Source organism: Zychaea mexicana (assembly GCF_025766255.1).
Source record: "Zychaea mexicana strain RSA 1403 chromosome Unknown BDB00scaffold_6, whole genome shotgun sequence".
In the NCBI taxonomy this organism is placed as follows: domain Eukaryota; kingdom Fungi; phylum Mucoromycota; class Mucoromycetes; order Mucorales; family Lichtheimiaceae; genus Zychaea; species Zychaea mexicana.
Window position 1 is genome coordinate 797,305 of NW_026516669.1, and position 22,927 is coordinate 820,231.

Consider the following 22,927-nt stretch of genomic DNA (forward strand, 5'->3'; position numbering starts at 1 on the left):
CATCGCATCGCCAATGGCAGTAGTATCATTGATCTATTTAGATCACGCATTTTGGTTTCCTAGAAGAACCAGAAATTTGGATATTTGACAGCATCGCAATCAGCAGCTCCAAGCACTATGTACGCATACTGTCCTTTACACCGACTACCCCCTAGCTTCCACTACGGTACCGAACTCTCCACACTACCATTGAAAACTGCAACGCCTCACGGATTCAGATGTTCGTCAACTCTACGTTAGTCACTTCAATAGCAATATTGCCAGTACAGTGAAATCTCTCAAGTACATAATTGTCAACAGCGTCAAAGCCATCCCAGACAAACCAACAATAGAACAGCTAGGGAAAGATATTGTTGCATCTACCCACGACGCATTGAACAAGGGCGTTACCCGCAGAAAACCGCGATCAACACGACGGAAATGGTTTTGGAACAGCGAGCTCCAAGATAAAGCCGATTGTCGAGATATTGCGTATAAGCAATGGCGACGAGCACCCAAAAACATTGCAATACGAGCTCGACTCTGGTATAAATATAGATCCTGTTGTGAAGTTTTTACTCGCGAAGTGCACCTAGCAAAAAGGCGCAGCTGGATCAAATTGGCTACTGCACTGGTAAACGAGGCTAATACCATGATCAAACGGATGCGACGCAACCGGCAACTGAGCCATACCTTCTCTCATCTAGAAGGCCTTCAATAAGCAGTAGAAACCATGGTAGCTCATCTGAGCAAGACATTTAGTGGTGAATGGACCCAAGGCTGCAGCAATACACACTTTGGCATGAAACTATGTTGTTGATGAAGACCCATTCCCATCCCAGCAATCGAAACCGTCCTATGCAAACTAGCACCGCGTAAGGCACGTGGCGACGATCACATCATCGTCGCTTTGCTTAAACCGATTGCTACTACATTGGCACAGGTGTGAGCAAATTGCTCAAAATTTGCTCGGACTGGTCATGGATCCCGACCTCGTGGGTACCACACAAGTCGTGCCCATGCACAAAAAAGGTGATGCCTCAGAAGCTAGAAATTACCGGCCAATCAAGATAATTTGGCGGATGCAGATTGTGTGAGGGGAGAGAGAGCAGTGTAGAACAGCAAGATGTGCTACGCTATTGTTGTTGTGTTGTTGTTGCTGCCTCAGGCCGTGATGGCAAGCTGAGGGCTTCTTCTGGTGGCGGTTCTAATGCAAAGTCGCCATCAGGGTGACAAAGACAGTCAACTTCACGTAGAAAATAGATTAGCGCGGGCCAAGCTGATCGCCATTTGCCTATATGAAGGCCAGCTTCGGAACGTGGTAGTGAATTCATGATGTGGTCGACGATATGCTGATCCAGAGGAAGTGCAGGGATCGGACCAAAAGCATCTTTGAGCGCAGTGAGTTGCTCTTGGATAAACGGACAGGAAGCAAAATGGTCGCGCTTAACCTGTGTCTCTCCACACCTACAGGAAGGCTCCGGAAAGGGAGGCAGCCAGAACATGCGCCACTTTACCAGTCGATGTCGATCTTGGCTATGTGCTGGCAAATAGAGAATCGGATCTACCATCCGAGATGACTGGAGCACCCGGACCGTTTTCTTGGTTTCCCGGCGGACAACCAATTCCTCGTCTCTTTTTTCTCGGATTGCGCGGCCTACTGGATTTTCCTCGTTTCTTTCGTTTTTCAACCTTTTGTACAGTTGGTACAGCGGGTTCCACGATGTCAGCGATAACCATTGCTTGTCAGGGTGTGTGTGTCGCAAATGTGTCAGCTCAACACACCGTAACATTGCTGTGGTTGGCAGTTCTTGGAGACGGGCTGCAAACTTGAGCTGCAACATACGAATACGAATACGCATCGACGGCAGGTCAGCCAACACCATAGGCACGATTGTTGGCATTTGTCGCGTTGCTTTGCGGTTAAGCGCCATCTTGATACAGCTTTTTTGTGCTGTCTCGATTTTCTCGATTTCCGCAGCGTTGACACCGGCTATGGCCAGGCCATATTCGAGCACTGGTCTTGCAAAAGTGCGGTACGAGCGTAGAGCTGCCCAGATACCAAGCGCATATTGGTGAACACCGAGACTTTGCAGGGTAGCCATAGCACCTGTGGCTAGTTGCGTCCTTTGTGACACCAGGAATGTTCTATCCAGGCCCTCCTGGTTGAAAGGTACGCCTAGATATTTAAAGTTGGCGACAAATGGAATGGGGGTGTTGTAGAGCTTGTATGCTAGGGCTGGCGGTTCTCGGTGTTCTAGCACAGCAAGCTCGTCAGCAATGTCGTCATATGTTGTTCGTGGTGGTGGTGGGCCGATTACCGCGCATTTGGCAGGATGCCATCGATACCCCAGATCTTGTGAATGTTGCTCAGCAACTCGAAGAAAGCGAACCATATCGTCAGGTGCGGCAATAATAGCAACATCGTCAGCATACAATAGCGAGGACACAACGATGAGCTCAGTATCTGGTCGATTTGCTCCTGGACGGCCATGGTTCGGTGGTGTGTATCGTACTTCTTGAGCAGATGCCTCTGTCAAATTTGCCATCGGTGGTGCACGCAAAATCCACGGGTGAGTGATGACAGGGTGGGCGATACGGAGCTGCTTTGGCAAGCTGTCAATGAACACGGCATACAGAAGAGGACTAAGAATAGATCCTTGTAGTACACCGCGGCGAGGATTGATGTGTCGTGATTGATGATTCTGGAGGATGACGGCCAGCCGTACCTCATTGAATAGATGTCGGACGAGATGGAACAGAGCGCTCGGCAGGTTTCCCTGCAACGTTGACCATATGACGTCTCTATCTACAGAATCATATGCGGATTTGATGTCGAGGAAGGCGATGGCGGGATGAAAGTCGTATTGCTTCTTGAAATGGCGCACCAGCATATTCAAGGAAAACGCCTGATCCAACGCACCACGATTTTGTCGGAAACCACCTTGCGCAATGTCCAGCATTGGCATATGTTCAAGCAAACGAGGCAATAAACAGCGTTCGAGTAGCTTACGAAAGGTGCTGGTCAAGCTAATCGGTCGATAGTTACTGGCCTCAGTTGGATCGCCTTTCTTGAAAATCGGAACGACTTGGGCAGTACGCCACGACACAGGCACCCACGACCAACGCCAACATACTGTGAACAGCTTGGCCAGTATTATAGCCAGAGGAGCAGCAATTGGTTTCAACATTGCACCAGTGATATGGTCATCACCTGGTGCTTTGCGAGGAGCGAGTTTGCGGATGGCGGTTTCGATATCGACAGGATGAAATGGTTCATCAGGGTCCGATTCACGACCAAAGCGGATCGACCATTGTGAGGGCGGTTGTCTCTCACCACCAAACACGCCCGACAGATGCGACACCATGACCTCAACCGCCTGCTGAGGCCCATCTGGATGCGAGAACGTGTGGCTGGTCTGCCGATTGCGACGCATATGCTTGATAGCACTATTCATCTCGGCAACTGGTGCTTCGCTGATCCGGGTACAGAATTGCTTCCAGTGACGGCGACGAGTGCTTCGCAACACGGAGTTGAAGGCTTTGCGGGCTGCTTGGAACTCGGTCCACCTTTGAGCTTTCACGACGATGTTGTTCAGTGCTTGGCGCCAACGACGGTACATATCCTCTCGATGGTCTGCGCGTTCTTGTAACTCTTCGGTCCAAAACCATCGCCAGTGCTTTGGCCGCATCTTGCCTCGTGTGACACTAGCATCAAGTGCTTCATATATCGACGCGAGTAGATCAGTGCCAGCCTGTTCTATCTCGGCGACAGGGATGACGGTGTCTTCACTTGCAAGTCGATTTGAGAGGCGGTCTCGTAGTGGATCGGATAACCGGCGAAATTCTTCGACATACAATCGAACAACATCCGGATCCTCAAATCGTTAGAGTTTCCAGTGTTGACGTGCTGCATTAGGTTCAGGTAAGCGAGGTATGGCGGTGTGCGGGGCGAATTCAAACACACAAAAGTGGTGCGGTGTGTTTAATGAAACATTATCGTATATCTCCATATGCGGATCGTTGACGGCCTGTGCGTGAGATATGAAGAGGTCGATGATGCTGGTGCCTTGGTGGTTTCGGAAAGTCGGTTGCCCATATGCCAAAGACTGGTTCCACACGTGGAGACCGTTGTCCAAAAGCCAGGACGAGAAACCATTGTTGGTGCGCGCGTTGTTTTGAGTGTCGCCTATGGTGCTCATGCGTGCATTAAAGTCACCAAGGATGATTGTGTTGTTGTCGATGCTGAGACGGTTCAGCCATTCAGTGAGTGCGGTGTACGGAAGTGTTGGTGGTAAGTACAAGGCATAGATGGTGTACATGCCGAGTCGGAGTGAGAGAGTGTTGTCGTTGTGGTGGGGGAGTTGATGGAAATGCATGTTGAGGTCCAGCCTTACTAACAGTGATACGCCACTAAATCCCTTGTTGCTTCGTTCATGTGTTGTTGCATAGGTGTGGTACTGAAGCCAGTCAGTAGTGAACCGCCCGTGGATCAAGAAAGTTTCAGTAAGAAAGACCATGTCAAGGTCTTTTTGGATGCAAAAATTAACAATTTCGTCAGGCGATCGGTTGACACCAGACGCGTTCAATAAACCAATGCGCAGCTGGTTTATCATTAATCTTGATCCATAGTGTCCGCCTCATCGTTATTGTTGACACTCTTGGGTAACAACAGATTGCGAGCTTCATCAACCGACGAAATCGATTGACGACGACGACGAGAATTGGATATTTATTAAAATAGTTGACATATTCTAAATATAGTAATACTTAAATTTGTTTTTTAATTATTTTTTTTAATTATCAAATTTATAAAACTTTTTTACTCAATATCCATATTATTTTCTAATTTATTTCTTATATTACTGTTTTCAATCTCTTTAATACATTCATTTGATGATATATATGTATATTCATATTTATTACCATTTGATGATTTTATAATAATTTGTATTAAATTATTTTTTCTATATTTAAAATTTACATCTGTTATTTGATATTGATATTTATTATCATTAAATAACTTTGAAGGAACAAAAGATCTTTTTATATCTTTAATAAATTTTTTATTTAAAAATGGATTATCTGCTATGATAATATTATTCCTAATAATTATTTTATTATATATAGATAAATTCAATTTTTTTAATCTTTTAAAAATTGTTTCTATATATTATATTCTCGATTTTTTCTTCTCCATTGAAATTCTTTTAAATATAATATAATATCTTTTTTATTTCTATTTCTAGGAACAATACTTTGCTTCAATCCATTCCAAGTACCTTCTATTGTATTAGTATGCACTTTTGTAATTGGATCTTTAAAATACTTTTTATAATTTACAGTTTTATGTTTATATCCTATATTTTTCAAATTATTATATCCTTTCCAGCTATCAGTATAAATAGTAGTACCTTTTTTAACATATTTCTCAATAATTTTATCAATACCATCAATATTTCTTTTTTTAATTGGTACTAAAAATAATTTTTTATTCTCATTCTTTATTTTATTCTTTAATGTACTTCTTTCAACACCTCCAATAATCCATGCACCTTCAACTCTCTTTCCTTTATTATATTTTCTTTTGGCAATTTTTGTCTCATCAATTTCAACTATTTTATTTCTACCTCCAATTTTTCTATTTCTATTAAAATAAATTTTATCTTTTAAGTATTTTCTAAAAATTTTATTATAATTTGTTACTGTATTTCTATTAATTTGTAATGTTGCAGCAATACTACTACATGGCATTTTTAATAAAAAGTAATTTAAAATATGTAGCTGAATATTTAATGGTAATTTCATTTTTGAAAATATAGTATATCTTAATGGGGAAAAAGCTTTACGACATTTATAATTTTTACATCTATATACTTTTATATTTAAATATAATTGAGTTTTAGAATTACAATATAAGCATTTATCATATTTATTTATATATTTATTATCAATTAAATATAACAATGCTTTTTCTTTACTACTAAAAATTTCTTTCAAATTAATATATGGTTCTGTAAACATTTATATATTTCCTTTTATTATATTAAAAAAATTCAATTTTTCTTTTTTTTAAATTAAAGTAGCTGAGTTTAAAATTTGTTTTGTCAATTATCTTAGGATACATCCGATGCTGGTTTGGGACATTGCTGCTGGAATTGTGTCCAATATGCAACATCAACGTGGTGGTGGTCATCTTCGGGTAGTGACGTAAAGTGGCGCATGATTGCGACAGCGAGGTGCTTTTTCGGCATACGGACGCACAGTGCTAGCATACGCTTCTGGTATAGCTCCTTGGCGAGTGCTGCACGTTCTGTTTCCGTCTTTTCAGCAATTACTGCTGGGTTGCCGATCGTTGATGCTGCTGTTGGATTGAAATCGTCTTTGGGTATCGTTTTCTGCTGCTTCAACTTTTCTCGGAGCTCGGATTCGTACGACACATGGATCAACAGACCCACCACTTCATGTGCTGGGAAGTGTACGTCTATCACGCGTTCTTGGTCGATCTGCAACAGTTTCAACGAATGACGGACTTCGCGGTGCGTGACCCGTCGTGGTGTGGGTAGGTACACGACGACGTAGCCAGTTTTGTCACATGCTGGTTGAAACAGTCGTTGTGCGCGCTCGATTTGTTTGGGGGAGGGGGGAACCACCTTCTTTTGCTTTGGGGCAACGTGTTTTGCAGCGACTTTGGCGTACGACGACTTGGCCGTTTTTGCAATCGACTTTTGCTGTTGCTGTTGCTGTTGCTGTTGCTGTTGCTGTTGCTGCTGCTGCTGGCGTTCGATTTTCTTGAACTGTTGCTCAAGACGACGGGCTCGTTGTTCTTCAAGACGCTTCGTTACTACTACTCGCTCTTATTTGCGTCGTTCGTATTCTGCATCCGTTAGTGCCCAACGTGATTCGCGTGCCCCAGTTGGGTCAACTTCTATGCCTTCGACAGGATGATCCACAGGTGTTACGGTTGGTGCTTCTGCTGTTGTTGCACGTTGCATAGCATCCTCAAGGTTGGCGATATGGGCGTTAGCCTCTTCGAGTTGCGAGCGGAGCTGTTGATTCTCAGCAATTAAAGCATCCATTTGCTTTAATTGCTCCTCGGCGTTGTGCATTCTTCTTTCGTTCGTGGTGATGCGGGTCTCCATTTCTTCGAGACGAGCCAAGAACGAAGGTTGCTGGCGTGGTACTGCTGCTGCTGAGGCGACTGAGGCGATTGACAAGGATGATACCATTGAGTGGTCTGATGCCTGGTCAGCCCAATCATCATCCTGTTGTTGCTGGATTTGCTGTTGTTGCTGCTCGTGTTGCTGCTGTTGGCGCTGCTTATAGACCGCGTATATGCCCCGTGTTGCGAGGCGGCTATTTTTGGCGGTACGCGGTGTTGTTGGCGATGTTGTTGTGTCCCGTCGGGTGATGCCGCTAGCATGTGGGCTTGGCGAACGGGAAGTATTATTGGTTTTGTTCACACGTTCAGAACGACGAAGGCTAGTGCGGACGCCGCTCATTGGTGCGATAACGGGAATGCGGGTTAAGGTACGCGTGTTGGTGATGGCGGTGTGTGTTGTGTTTAATTTACTTTGTGCAAGTACGTTGGTAATTTCGGGTTGATTAATTTTGTATGACAGCGTGGTTGGGCGGACGGAAAAGGTAAGTGTTGGGGCGGGATTCGAACACATGACCTTTGGGGGAGTGGGTTGAAAAAAGTATAAAAAGAGGTGCTTTTTGCCGCGCGCGATGCTCGACAGATGTCTCCCCGATCTTAGCTCAGGTGAAAAAGTATATGTTTATTATGTGGAAGACCAAGTGATCCTCGCCATTGGGCATTTTGATCGCTCCCTTGCGGTGCATGAATGATTTTGACAGATTAAATATAAAGAAAAATAGAGTTGGTGACACAAGCTGAAAAAACGCAATGTGGGGAAAAAGCTTGGCCTGAATGAGAAAAAAGAGAGCGTGGAATAGGAGAGGATATACATATAGAGTATATGGTCTGTGTAGGAACGTAGGAGATAAGATATAAGAATATGAGAGAGCGGTGGTGTTGAAAATACAGGAGGGGTTTCTATCTAGCTAAGGGTGTTATAAGATACAATAAAGATGGGATAGAAAGAAAATAGAAGATGTGTGTGTATATCGTGGTGAAAGAAGTGTGTGGGTGAGCGGCAAGATGTGCTACGCTATTGTTGTTGTGTTGTTGTTGCTGCCTCAGGCCGTGATGGCAAGCTGAGGGCTTCTTCTGGTGGCGGTTCTAATGCAAAGTCGCCATCAGGGTGACAAAGACAGTCAACTTCACGTAGAAAATAGATCAGCGCGGGCCAAGCTGATCGCCATTTGCCTATATGAAGGCCAGCTTCGGAACGTGGTAGTGAATTCAAGATGTGGTCGACGATATGCTGATCCAGAGGAAGAGCAGGGATCGGACCAAAAGCATCTTTGAGCGCAGTGAGTTGCTCTTGGATAAACGGACAGGAAGCAAAATGGTCGCGCTTAACCTGTGTCTCTCCACACCTACAGGATGGCTCAGGAAAGGGAGGCAGCCAGAACATGCGCCACTTTACCAATCGATGTCGATCTTGGCTATGTGCTGGCAAATAGAGAATCGGATCTACCATCCGAGATGACCGGAGCACCCGGACCGTTTTCTTGGTTTCCCGGCGGACAACCAATTCCTCGTCTCTTTTTTCTCGGATTGCGCGGCCTACTGGGTTTTCCTCATTTCTTTCGTTTTTCAACCTTTTGTACAATTGGTACAGCGGGTTCCACGATGTCAGCGATAACCATTGCTTGTCAGGGTGTGTGTGTCGCAAATGTGTCAGCTCAACACACCGTAACATTGTTGTAGTTGGCAGTTCTTGGAGACGGGCTGCAAACTTGAGCTGCAACGTACGAATACGAATACGCATCGACGGCAGGTCAGCCAGCACCATAGGCACGATTGTTGGCATTTGTCGCGTTGCTTTGCGGTTAAGCGCCATCTTGATACAGCTTTTTTGTGCTGTCTCGATTTTCTCGATTTCCGCAGCGTTGACACCGGCTATGGCCAGGCCATATTCGAGCACTGGTCTTGCAAAAGTGCGGTACGAGCGTAGAGCTGCCCAGATACCAAGCGCATATTGGTGAACACCGAGACTTTGCAGGGTAGCCATAGCACCTGTGGCTAGTTGCGTCCTTTGTGACACCAGGAATGTTCTATCCAGGCCCTCCTGGTTGAAAGGTACGCCTAGATATTTAAAGTTGGCGACAAATGGAATAGGGGTGTTGTAGAGCTTGTATGCTAAGGCTGGCGGTTCTCGGTGTTCTAGCACAGCAAGCTCGTCAGCAATGTCGTCGTATGTTGTTCGTGGTGGTGGTGGGCCGATTACCGCGCATTTGGCAGGATGCCATCGATACCCCAGATCTTGTGAATGTTGCTCAGCAACTCGAAGAAAGCGAACCATATCGTCAGGTGCGGCAATAATAGCAACATCGTCAGCATACAATAGCGAGGACACAACGATGAGCTCAGTATCCGGTCGATTTGCTCCTGGACGGCCATGGTTCGGTGGTGTGTATCGTATTTCTTGAGCAGATGCCTCTGTCAAATTTGCCATCGGTGGTGCACGCAAAATCAACGGGTGAGTGATGACAGGGTGGGCGATACGGAGCTGCTTTGGCAAGCTGTCAATGAACACGGCATACAGAAGAGGACTAAGAATAGATCCTTGTAGTACACCGCGGCGAGGATTGATGTGTCGTGATTGATGATTCTGGAGGATGACGGCCAGCCGTACCTCATTGAATAGATGTCGGACGAGATGGAACAGAGCGCTCGGCAGGTTTCCCTGCAACGTTGACCATATGACGTCTCTATCTACAGAATCGTATGCGGATTTGATGTCGAGGAAGGCGATGGCGGGATGAAAGTCGTATTGCTTCTTGAAGTGGCGCACCAGCATATTCAAGGAAAACGCCTGATCCAACGCACCACGATTTTGTCGGAAACCACCTTGCGCAATGTCCAGCATTGGCATATGTTCAAGCAAACGAGGCAATAAACAGCGTTCGAGTAGCTTACGAAAGGTGCTGGTCAAGCTAATCGGTCGATAGTTACTGGCCTCAGTTGGATCGCCTTTCTTGAAAATCGGAACGACTTGGGCAGTACGCCACGACACAGGCACCCACGACCAACGCCAACATACTGTGAACAGCTTGGCCAGTATTATAGCCAGAGGAGCAGCAATTGGTTTCAACATTGCACCAGTGATATGGTCATCACCTGGTGCTTTGCGAGGAGCGAGTTTGCGGATGGCGGTTTCGATATCGACAGGATGAAATGGTTCATCAGGGTCCGATTCACGACCAAAGCGGATCGACCATTGTGAGGGCGGTTGTCTCTCACCACCAAACACGCCCGACAGATGCGACACCATGACCTCAACCGCCTGCTGAGGCCCATCTGGATGCGAGAACGTGTGGCTGGTCTGCCGATTGCGACGCATATGCTTGATAGCACTATTCATCTCGGCAACTGGTGCTTCGCTGATTCGGGTACAGAATTGCTTCCAGTGACGGCGGCGAGTGCTTTTCAACACGGAGTTGAAGGCTTTGCGGGCTGCTTGGAACTCGGTCCACCTTTGGGCTTTCACGACGATGTTGTTCGGTGCTTGGCGCCAACGACGGTACATATCCTCTCGATGGTCTGCGCGTTCTTGTAACTCTTCGGTCCAAAACCATCGCCAGTGCTTTGGCCGCATCTTGCCTCGTGTGACACTAGCATCAAGTGCTTCATATATCGACGCGAGTAGATCAGTGCCAGCCTGTTCTATCTCGGCGACAGGGATGACGGTGTCTTCACTTGCAAGTCGATTTGAGAGGCGGTCTCGTAGTGGATCGGATAGCCGGCGAAATTCTTCGACATACAATCGAACAACATCCGGATCCTCAAATCGTTGGAGTTTCCAGTGTTGACGTGCTGCATTAGGTTCAGGTAAGCGAGGGATGGCGGTGTGCGGGGCGAAGTCAAACACACAAAAGTGGTGCGGTGTGTTTAATGAAACATTATCGTATATCTCCATATGCGGATTGTTGACGGCCTGTGCGCGAGATATGAAGAGGTCGATGATGCTGGTGCCTTGGTGGTTTCGGAAAGTCGGTTGCCCATACGCCAAAGACTGGTTCCACACGTGGAGACCGTTGTCCAAAAGCCAGGACGAGAAACCATTGTTGGTGCGCGCGTTGTTTTGAGTGTCGCCTATGGTGCTCATGCGTGCATTAAAGTCACCAAGGATGATTGTGTTGTTGTCGATGCTGAGACGGTCCAGCCGTTCAGTGACTGCGGTGTGCGGAAGTGTTGGTGGTAAGTACAAGGCATGGATGGTGTACATGCCGAGTCGGAGTGAGAGAGTGTTGTCGTTGTGGTAGGGGAGTTGATGGAAATGCATGTTGAGGTCCGGCCTTACTAACAGCGATACGCCACCAAATCCCTTGTTGCTTCGTTCATGTGTTGTTGCATAGGTGTGGTACTGAAGCCAGTCAGTAGTGAACCGCCCGCGGATCAAGAAAGTTTCGGTAAGAAAGACCATGTCAAGGTCTTTTTGGATGCAAAAATTAACAATTTCGTCAGGCGATCGGTTGACACCAGACGCGTTCAATAGACCAATGCGCAGCTGGTTTATCATTAATCTTGATCCATAGTGTCCGCCTCATCGTTATTGTTGACACTCTTGGGTGACAACAGATTGCGAGCTTCATCAACCGACGAAATCGATTGACGACGACGACGAGATGCTGGTTTGGGACATTGCTGCTGGAATTGTGTCCAATATGCAACATCAACGTGGTGGTGGTCATCTTCGGGTAGTGACGTAAAGTGGCGCATAATTGCGACAGCGAGGTGCTTTTTCGGCATACGGACGCACAGTGCTAGCATACGCTTCTGGTATAGCTCCTTGGCGAGTGCTGCACGTTCTGTTTCCGTCTTTTCAGCAATTACTGTTGGGTTGCCGATCGTTGATGCTGCTGTTGGATTGAATGCGTCCTTGGGTGTTGTTTTCTGCTGCTTCAACTTTTCTCGGAGCTCGGATTCGTACGACGCATGGATCAACAGACCCACCACTTCATGCGCTGGGAAGTGTACGTCTATCACGCGTTCTTGGTCGATCTGCAACAATCTCAACGAATGACGGACTTCTCGGTGTGTGACCCGTCGTGGCGTGGGCAAATACACGACGACGTAGCCGGTTTTATCACACGCAGGTTGAAACAGTCGTTGTGCGCGCTCGATTTGTTTGGGGGAGGGGGGAACCACCTTCTTTTGCTTTGGGGCAACGTGTTTTGCAGCGACTTTGGCGTACAACGACTTGGCCGTTTTTGCAGTCGACTTTTGTTGTTGTTGTTGCTGTTGCTGTGCTGGTTGTTGTTGCTGCTGCTGCTGGCGTTCGATTTTCTTGAACTGTTGCTCAAGACGACGGGCTCGTTGTTCTTCAAGACGCTTCGTTACTACTGCTCGCTCTTGTTTGCGTCGTTCGTATTCTGCATCCGTTAGTGCCCAACATGATTCGCGTGCCCCAGTTGGGTCAACTTCCATGCCTACGACAGGATGATCCGCAGGTGTTACGGTTGGTGCTTCTGCTGTTGTTGCACGTTGCATAGCATCCTCAAGGTTGGCGATATGGGCGTTAGCCTCTTCGAGTTGCGAGCGGAGCTGTTGATTCTCAGCAATTAAAGCATCCATTTGCTTTAATTGCTCCTCGGCGTTGTGCATTCTTCTTTCGTTCGTGGTGATGCGGGTCTCCATTTCTTCGAGACGAGCCAAGAACGAAGGTTGCTGGCGTGGGACTGCTGCTGCTGAGGCGACTGAGGCGATTGACAAGGATGATACCATTGAGTGGTCTGATGCCTGGTCAGCCCAATCATCATCCTGTTGTTGCTGGATTTGCTGTTGTTGCTGCTCGTGTTGCTGCTGTTGGCGCTGCTTATAGACCGCGTATATGCCCCATGTTGCGAGGCGGCTATTTTTGGCGGTACGCGGTGTTGTTGTCGATGTTGTTGTGTCCCGTCGGGTGATGCCGCTAGCATGTGGGCTTGGTGAACGGGAAGTATTAATGGTTTTGTTCACACGTTCAGAACGACGAAGGCTAGTGCGGACGCCGCTCATTGGTGCGATAACGGGAATGCGGGTTAAGGTACGCGTGTTGGTGATGGCGGTGTGTGTTGTGTTTAATTTGCTTTGTGCAAGCACGTTGGTAATTTCGGGTTGATTAATTTTGTATGACAGCGTGGTTGGGCGGACGGAAAAGGTAAGTGTTGGGGCGGGATTCGAACACACGACCTTTGGGGGAGTGGGTTGAAAAAAGTATAAAAAGAGGTGCTTTTCGCCGCGCGCGATGCTCGACAGATGTCTCCCCGATCTTAGCTCAGGTGAAAAAGTATATGTTTTATTATGTGGAAGACTAAGTGATCCTCGCCATTGGGCATTTTGATCGCTCCCTTGCGGTGCGTGAATGATTGTGACAGATTAAATATAAAGAAAAATAGAGTTGGTGACACAAGCTGAAAAAACCCAACGTGGGGAAAAAGCTTGGCCTGAATGAGAAAAAAGAGAGCGTGGAATAGGAGAGGAGATACATATAGAGTATATGGTCTGTGCAGGAACGTAGGAGATAAGATATAAGAATATGAGAGAGCGGTGATGTTGAAAATACAGGAGGGGTTTCTATCTAGCTAAGGGTGTTATAAGATACAATAAAGACGGGATAGAAAGAAAATAGAGGATGTGTGTGTATATCGTGGTGAAAGAAGAGTGTGGGTGAGCGGCAAGATGTGCTACGCTATTGTTGTTGTGGTGTTGTTGCTGCCTCAGGCCGTGATGGCAAGCTGAGGGCTTCTTCTGGTGGCGGTTCTAATGCAAAGTCGCCATCAGGGTGACAAAGACAGTCAACTTCACGTAGAAAATAGATCAGCGCGGGCCAAGCTGATCGCCATTTGCCTATATGAAGGCCAGCTTCGGAACGTGGTAGTGAATTCAAGATGTGGTCGACGATATGCTGATCCAGAGGAAGAGCAGGGATCGGACCAAAAGCATCTTTGAGCGCAGTGAGTTGCTCTTGGATAAACGGACAGGAAGCAAAATGGTCGCGCTTGACCTGCTCGGCACCACACCTACAGGATGGCTCAGGAAAGGGAGGCAGCCAGAACATGCGCCACTTTACCAGTCGATGTCGATCTTGGCTATGTGCTGGCAAATAGAGAATCGGATCTACCATCCGAGATGACCGGAGCACCCGGACCGTTTTCTTGGTTTCCCGGCGGACTACCAATTCCTCGTCTCTTTTTTCTCGGATTGCGCGGCCTACTGGGTTTTCCTCGTTTCTTTCGTTTTTCAACCTTTTGTACAGTTGGTACAGCGGGTTCCACGATGTCAGCGATAACCATTGCTTGTTAGGGTGTGTGTGTCGCAAATGTGTCAGCTCAACACACCGTAACATTGTTGTAGTTGGCAGTTCTTGGAGACGGGCTGCAAACTTGAGCTGCAACGTACGAATACGAATACGCATCGACGGCAGGTCAGCCAGCACCATAGGCACGATTGTTGGCATTTGTCGCGTTGCTTTGCGGTTAAGCGCCATCTTGATACAGCTTTTTTGTGCTGTCTCGATTTTTCCGATTTCCGCAGCGTTGACACCGGCTATGGCCAGGCCATATTCGAGCACTGGTCTTGCAAAAGTGCGGTACGAGCGTAGAGCTGCCCAGATACCAAGCGCATATTGGTGAACACCGAGACTTTGCAGGGTAGCCATAGCACCTGTGGCTAGTTGCGTCCTTTGTGACACCAGGAATGTTCTATCCAGGCCCTCCTGGTTGAAAGGTACGCCTAGATATTTAAAGTTGGCGACAAATGGAATAGGGGTGTTGTAGAGCTTGTATGCTAAGGCTGGCGGTTCTCGGTGTTCTAGCACAGCAAGCTCGTCAGCAATGTCGTCGTATGTTGTTCGTGGTGGTGGTGGGCCGATTACCGCGCATTTGGCAGGATGCCATCGATACCCCAGATCTTGTGAATGTTGCTCGGCAACTCGAAGAAAGCGAACCATATCGTCAGGTGCGGCAATGATAGCAACATCGTCAGCATACAATAGCGAGGACACAACGATGAGCTCAGTATCTGGTCGATTTGCTCCGAGACGGCCATGGTTCGGTGGTGTGTATCGTATTTCTTGAGCAGATGCCTCTGTCAAATTTGCCATCGGTGGTGCACGCAAAATCAACGGGTGAGTGATGACAGGGTCGGCGATACGGAGCTGCTTTGGCAAGCTGTCAATGAACACGGCATACAGAAGAGGACTAAGAATAGATCCTTGTAGTACACCGCGGCGAGGATTGATGTGTCGTGATTGATGATTCTGGAGGATGACGGCCAGCCGTACCTCATTGAATAGATGTCGGACGAGATGGAACAGAGCGCTCGGCAGGTTTCCCTGCAACGTTGACCATATGACGTCTCTATCTACAGAATCATATGCGGATTTGATGTCGAGGAAGGCGATGGCGGGATGAAAGTCGTATTGCTTCTTGAAATGGCGCACCAGCATATTCAAGGAAAACGCCTGTCCAACGCACCACGATTTTGTCGGAAACCACCTTGCGCAATGTCCAGCATTGGCATATGTTCAAGCAAACGAGGCAATAAACAGCGTTCGAGTAGCTTACGAAAGGTGCTGGTCAAGCTAATCGGTCGATAGTTACTGGCCTCAGTTGGATCGCCTTTCTTGAAAATCGGAACGACTTGGGCAGTACGCCACGACACAGGCACCCACGACCAACGCCAACATACTGTGAACAGCTGGCCAGTATTATAGCCAGAGGAGCAGCAATTGGTTTCAACATTGCACCAGTGACATGGTCATCACCTGGTGCTTTGCGAGGAGCGAGCTTGCGGATGGCGGTCTCTATATCGACAGGATGAAATGGTTCATCAGGGTCCGATTCACGACCAAAGCGGATCGACCATTGTGAGGGCGGTTGTCTCTCACCACCAAACACGCCCGACAGATGCGACACCATGACCTCAACCGCCTGCTGAGGCCCATCTGGATGCGAGAACGTGTGGCTGGTCTGCCGATTGCGACGCATATGCTTGATAGCACTATTCATCTCGGCAACTGGTGCTTCGCTGATCGGGTACAGAATTGCTTCCAGTGACGGCGGCGAGTGCTTTCAACACGGAGTTGAAGGCTTTGCGGGCTGCTTGGAACTCGGTCCACCTTTGGGCTTTCACACGATGTTGTTCGGTGCTCGGCGCCAACGACGGTACATATCCTCTCGATGGTCTGCGCGTTCTTGTAACTCTTCGGTCCAAAACCATCGCCAGTGCTTTGGCCGCATCTTGCCTCGTGTGACACTAGCATCAAGTGCTTCATATATCGACGCGAGTAGATCAGTGCCAGCCTGTTCTATCTCGGCGACAGGGATGACGGTGTCTTCACTTGCAAGTCGATTTGAGAGGCGGTCTCGTAGTGGATCGGATAACCGGCGAAATTTTTCGACATACAATTGAACAACATCCGGATCCTCAAATCGTTGGAGTTTCCAGTGTTGACGTGCTGCATTAGGTTCAGGTAGGCGAGGGATGGCGGTGTGCGGGGCGAATTCAAACACACAAAAATGGTGCGGTGTGTTTAATGAAACATTATCGTATATCTCCATATGTGGATTGTTGACGGCCTGTGCGCGAGATATGAAGAGGTCGATGATGCTGGTGCCTTGGTGGTTTCGGAAAGTCGGTTGCCCATATGCCAAAGACTGGTTCCACACGTGGAGACCGTTGTCCAAAAGCCAGGACGAGAAACCATTGTTGGTGCGCGCGTTGTTTTGAGTGTCGCCTATGGTGCTCATGCGTGCATTAAAGTCACCAAGGATGATTGTGTTGTTGTCGATGCTGAGACGGTCCAGCCGTTCAGTGACTGCGGTGTGCGGAAGTGTTGGTGGTAAGTACAAGGCATGGATGGTGTACATGCCGAGTCGGAGTGAGAGAGTGTTGTCGTTGTGGTAGGGGAGTTGATGGAAATGCATGTTGAGGTCCGGCCTTACTAACAGCGATACGCCACCAAATCCCTTGTTGCTTCGTTCATGTGTTGTTGCATAGGTGTGGTACTGAAGCCAGTCAGTAGTGAACCGCCGCGGATCAAGAAAGTTTCGGTAAGAAAGACCATGTCAAGGTCTTTTTGGATGCAAAAATTAACAATTTCGTCAGGCGATCGGTTGACACCAGACGCGTTCAATAAACCAATGCGCAGCTGGTTTATCATTAATCTTGATCCATAGTGTCCGCCTCATCGTTATTGTTGACACTCTTGGGTGACAACAGATTGCGAGCTTCATCAACCGACGAAATCGATTGACGACGACGACGAGATGCTGGTTTGGGACATTGCTGCTGGAAGTGTGTCCAATATGCAACATCAACGTGGTGGTGGTCATCTTCGGGTAGTGACGTAAAGTGGCGCATGATTGCGACAGCGAGGTGCTTTTTCGGCATACGGACGCACAGTGCTAGCATACGCTTCTGGTATAGCTCCTTGGCGAGTGCTGCACGTTCTGTTTCCGTCTTTTCAGCAATTACTGTTGGGTTGCCGATCGTTGATGCTGCTGTTGGATTGAAATCGTCTTTGGGTATTGTTTTCTGCTGTTTCAACTTTTCTCGGAGCTCGGATTCGTACGACGCATGGATCAACAGACCCACCACTTCATGCGCTGGGAAGTGTACGTCTATCACGCGTTCTTGGTCGATCTGCAACAATCTCAACGAATGACGGACTTCTCGGTGTGTGACCCGTCGTGGCGTGGGCAAATACACGACGACGTAGCCGGTTTTATCACACGCAGGTTGAAACAGTCGTTGTGCGCGCTCGATTTGTTTAGGGGAGGGGGGTACCACCTTCTTTTGCTTTGGGGCAACGTATTTTGCAGCGACTTTGGCGTACGACGACTTGGCCGTTTTTGCAGTCGACTTTTGTTGTTGTTGTTGCTGTTGCTGTGCTGGTTGTTGTTGCTGCTGCTGCTGGCGTTCGATTTTCGTGAACTGTTGCTCAAGACGACGGGCTCGTTGTTCTTCAAGACGCTTCGTTACTACTGCTCGCTCTTGTTTGCGTCGTTCGTATTCTGCATCCGTTAGTGCCCAACGTGATTCGCGTGCCCCAGTTGGGTCAACTTCCATGCCTTCGACAGGATGATCCACAGGTGTTACGGTTGGTGCTTCTGCTGTTGTTGCACGTTGCATAGCATCCTCAAGGTTGGCGATATGGGCGTTAGCCTCTTCGAGTTGCGAGCGGAGCTGTTGATTCTCAGCAATTAAAGCATCCATTTGCTTTAATTGCTCCTCGGCGTTGTGCATTCTTCTTTCGTTCGTGGTGATGCGGGTCTCCATTTCTTCGAGACGAGCCAAGAACGAAGGGTGCTGGCGTGGTACTGCTGCTGCTGAGGCGACTGAGGCGATTGACAAGGATGATACCATTGAGTGGTCTGATGCCTGGTCAGCCCAATCATCATCCTGTTGTTGCTGGATTTGCTGTTGTTGCTGCTCGTGTTGCTGCTGTTGGCGCTGCTTATAGACCGCGTATATGCCCCGTGTTGCGAGGCGGCTATTTTTGGCGGTACGCGGTGTTGTTGTCGATGTTGTTGTGTCCCATCGGGTGATGCCACTAGCATGTGGGCTTGGCGAACGGGAAGTATTATTGGTTTTGTTCACACGTTCAGAACGACGAAGGCTAGTGCGGACGCCGCTCATTGGTGCGATAACGGGAATGCGGGTTAAGGTACGCGTGTTGGTGATGGCGGTGTGTGTTGTGTTTAATTTGCTTTGTGCAAGCACGTTGGTAATTTCGGGTTGATTAATTTTGTATGACAGCGTGGTTGGGCGGACGGAAAAGGTAAGTGTTGGGGCGGGAATCGAACACACGACCTTTGGGGGAGTGGGTTGAAAAAAGTATAAAAAGAGGTGCTTTTCGCCGCGCGCGATGCTCGACAGATGTCTCTCCCGATCTTAGCTCAGTTGGTAGAGCGGGAGACTGTAGTGTACTGTAATCTCTAGGTCACCTGTTCGAATCAGGTAGATCGGAAAATCTATATCAGCTTCATATATGATGCTTTTTTTATTGTGAATTTTCTCTTTTTTTTGTGTAACCGTTATGTCAAACGCTTTTGGCCGAAGTAGCGTAGCCAGGGGACAAAAGAAGACGTGTCGAGTCGCTTTTTAGTAGGTGGATCCATAGCCAATGAGAAAGGATAAGAACAAAGGGTAATCAGAGGATAGAGGAGGGTTGTTAAAAGATACTTTTTATAGCATGTGATAGCGTGGCTATTGCTAATAAAGTGCCTCAGCACTTGCCATATGATACAACCATATCATACGATACAATTACGATGCTGTCGAATCACGCCTTCTACTTGTTGCTTATGTGTTCATTTATATGTTGTCAACGTATTTTAGCGCAGCGGAATTCTGTTGTAATTGTTTGCTGCCTAGCAAAAGTGTTGCGCCGCCAAAACGGGATAATTAAAGGCCGGTCATTTTTACTACATACTACAACAGAGGGATAATTAAGAGTAAATATGTAGTAAAGATGATTATTGTCTTTACTATGATTTTTAATCTTCTTCTACATATCATCTTAGGGTTGCAATCTGACCCGCAGGTCAAAACCAACCTGCGGGTTGAGGACGGGTCAATGGGTCGGGTTGATGCTTTTTTGACCCATAGGTCGACCCAGCCAACCCTTGACCCGACCTGTTGACCCGACCCGTTGACCCGTCGTGACCCATGTATATATATAATATGTATGAGGTACATATATTTAAGTAGTCAATCTTCTTGTTGGGAAACATCATTAGTTGTCAATATGTCTGCTATAGAACTATAGCATAAAACGTACTTAATTCTATTTATTGTGGGATTATACTTTATATTCAACAGTATGGGATAAGTAAGCTATAAGCAATATATATGATAGGAGTGAAGAAGTAGCAATAGTGCAATAAGAATATACAATAGACGGTGGCAGTAAGAGACGCGATTTAACAAAAGACAGAAAAGGAATTGAGAAAAGAAAATCGAAGGAAGAAGAAAGAAGTGAAAAGAAAAGGGAAAAGGGAAAAGGATAAGGGACATATAGGGAAGTCGATTTTCAACCAAACTTTAAATATTATGCTTTCTATAAAGCATGTGAGCCCAAGCGATTTCTTTTGTGATGGCACAGAACCCTTTACCTTTTAAGAATAATCACTCAAAACGTAGATGTTGCTAGCACTACTAGGAATTTGCGTGCCATCATCTTAGAGAGCTATATATATATGGAGTTTTGCACTTCCAGTGCTCAAGTTCAGGCTGATCGACACTTCCTTCATTACTGCATTGAAATCAGTCTTGACCTGTCAACCCGAGTTTTGACCCATCGGGTTGAATGGGTCGGGCCGGGTCAGTGTTTTCTTGATCCATGGGTCAACGGGTCAGACCCTTGACCTGACCCGACCTGTCCAATTGCAACCCCTAATGATATCTGAGTATTAAAATTTAATACCTTATTGATACCCCTTATTTTTTGCAGTGATAGTTGAATGTACGACAAAAGGAAAAGTAGCTATGGACTGCAGCAAGCAAGAAGTATACCAAAGAACGGGGATGGAATCCAAAAAGAAAGTATGTGTTACATGAAAACTATGGCTACGACAATTTACAAAAAAAAATGTAACATATATATTATATATATATCTATAGGTTCAGAGTTTCACGAAATGCCGTGACCTGGAATCGAACCAGGGTCAGTGCGGCCACAACGCAATGTACTGCCACTATACTATCACGGCATGCTCTCTTTCCCCTATTCCTCATTTTCTTGAAAAATTACCAAATTGAGCGAAAACAACACCAAAACCACCCAAAAACCACCACTTTCACCAACAAATTCCCCAAAACTCCTAGCAATGATAGCTCCAGCTACACGCACCGTACAGCCAAAAGCAATACAGCGTCATACTCCCCAGCTCAAGCTCGACACGCTACTATCTTTATCTGCGAGTAAAAAGCGCATTCGTCAATCGCTCATTCCATCTCGCCCATCTCGAATCCCCTCAGTCAAAAAGAACCGCCTCAACACCTCACGCCCCTCACCACCAAATTCACCCTCCGACATGGGCGCAGACCTGCCAGTCAGAAAAATACGCCAAACAACGAAACCAAAGCCCTATTCAGCAGGCAATACAGCTGAAGAAAAAGAAAAAACCATGGTCAACCAAAAAGGCCTTTTGCAAAAAGAACAGCTTGCTACTAATTTTAGTGTACAGTTCGGAGCTGATTTCACTAGCACCCAGGCCAATATTGCCTGTCCCACCTGCAAGACTCTAGGTAACATCGTGCTTGCACAGGATACTAACGCCTTGTATGAGCCCCCTGCCCCAATGTTACACTGCAATAATTGCAATGGCCATTTTGGTCATCTCCCCTTTGTAGCCGCCATTGCTGATGCTAAGCAACAGATGGCACAGGAACCCCAACAGCAGCAGCAAGAATGGGTAGGGATCCGCACGGTTCGGTTCGGTTCGGTTCTTAAAGGGAACCGAACCGAACCGTCTAAAGCAAGAACCGAACCGACTAGAACCGACGAGAACCGTAGAACCGAAGAATCGAACCGAAGAACCGAACCCATTACGTATATAAAAAAGGCAAGATTCGGTATCTTTAAATGAAAGCTGATGTGTGTGTTCAAATGTCGCGGTATACTTGAATACTGCAGTAAAAAAGAATAGTTTATTATTGTACATTGAACAGCGATCTCAAAATGAATAAGAGAAACAGAGTGTAAACATTCTCATACGATGTGGGTCATTGCATGGTTAAAAGATTGAAGCACAGTTTTTACAAAAAAAAGTGGAGCTTATAGTACTTACTTAGAGCGACTTAGTATTACTAGTACAATATGTTATCGTAACATTGGAGGAATTGAACCACAACCGGCAGTACATACAGCTGCTGTGTCTCTACGTGTGAGTAGTGTATAGTGTCTCATAAAAGGCAAAGGGTGAATGGGTAAGATAATTCTGTTATGAGCCCCAGAATGCGCAATCTCAAACGGAATGCACAAACTTGATAAAACTGAGTAAAGTAGTACGTCATGGAGAAAAATGCATTGTGGGTAGCAAAGTAGAGGAACAAGTAATGATGTGCGTCATGGGCGGAGAAAGCAAGCTGCCGTCAGAAGAAGTGTTTTTTTATTTTTTTCTCTTCTCTTCTTTACTATTTTTTACTCCCTTCTGCTTTTGCAGGTTTTGTTAAGTTTTTCAATAAAGTATGGCTTGCAAATACACTACTTCGTGGTCTTTTCGGAATAACATTGTTCGTAACTTCCATTATAGCCTACTTTATACTAATTACCAAAATCGCTGATTGCAATCTTCTGCCTCTCGGTTCTTCGGTTCTACTTATACAGAACCGGTTCGGTTCCGGTTCGGTTCTTGACAGGAACCGAACCGTATTTTCTCGGTTTCGGTTCGGTTCGGTTCCGGTTCTACGGTTCTGATACGGATCCCTAAGAATGGGCAGAGGATATGCCCGAACAGGTAACAGAAGGCATGGACACCTTCATCCATGACTTCCCCCAGTTGCCAGAATATTTGCAGGCCATCCATAAGCGCCTTGACAAGCATGACGAGCAGTTTGCGGAAATTGCTGCCCTCCGTGAACAGGTATCACAACTGACCGATACTAATAAAAAGTTGCAGCTACAGAATGCGGCACTGGAGCAAGAGCTTGCACTTTTGCGCGGTCAAAAAACAGCCGCAGCTAGTGGATCATCAGCATCCAAATACGCCACTACTTCATCACCCGCAGCACCTAGTGATAAGCCTGCTTCCACCACACCCTCGAACCCCCAACAACAACAACGATCATCGCCACCTCCAACAACTACCACCACCACGGTATCCT

The 22,927-nt window shown here is 46.9% G+C and overlaps 1 protein-coding gene and 2 non-coding genes across 3 annotated transcripts; 2 read left to right on the plus strand and 1 right to left on the minus strand.

Moving 5' to 3' along the window:
• Positions 1-18,985: 18,985 nt before the first annotated feature.
• BDB00DRAFT_t8 lies at positions 18,986-19,067 on the plus strand. Its single transcript has one exon. It is a non-coding gene; the product is annotated as a tRNA-Tyr (tRNA).
• Positions 19,068-20,740: 1,673 nt separating this feature from the next.
• On the minus strand, positions 20,741-20,811 carry BDB00DRAFT_t9. Its single transcript has one exon. It is a non-coding gene; the product is annotated as a tRNA-His (tRNA).
• A 1,359-nt stretch (positions 20,812-22,170) lies between these two features.
• BDB00DRAFT_801875 (uncharacterized protein) lies at positions 22,171-22,454 on the plus strand (the record flags this gene model as incomplete). Its single annotated transcript, XM_053121907.1, is given in 2 exon segments — positions 22,171-22,202; positions 22,222-22,454. Coding segments are annotated over 2 exon segments (265 nt in total), but the record flags the coding sequence as incomplete, so codon positions are not given.
• Between the last annotated feature and the right edge of the window lie 473 nt (positions 22,455-22,927).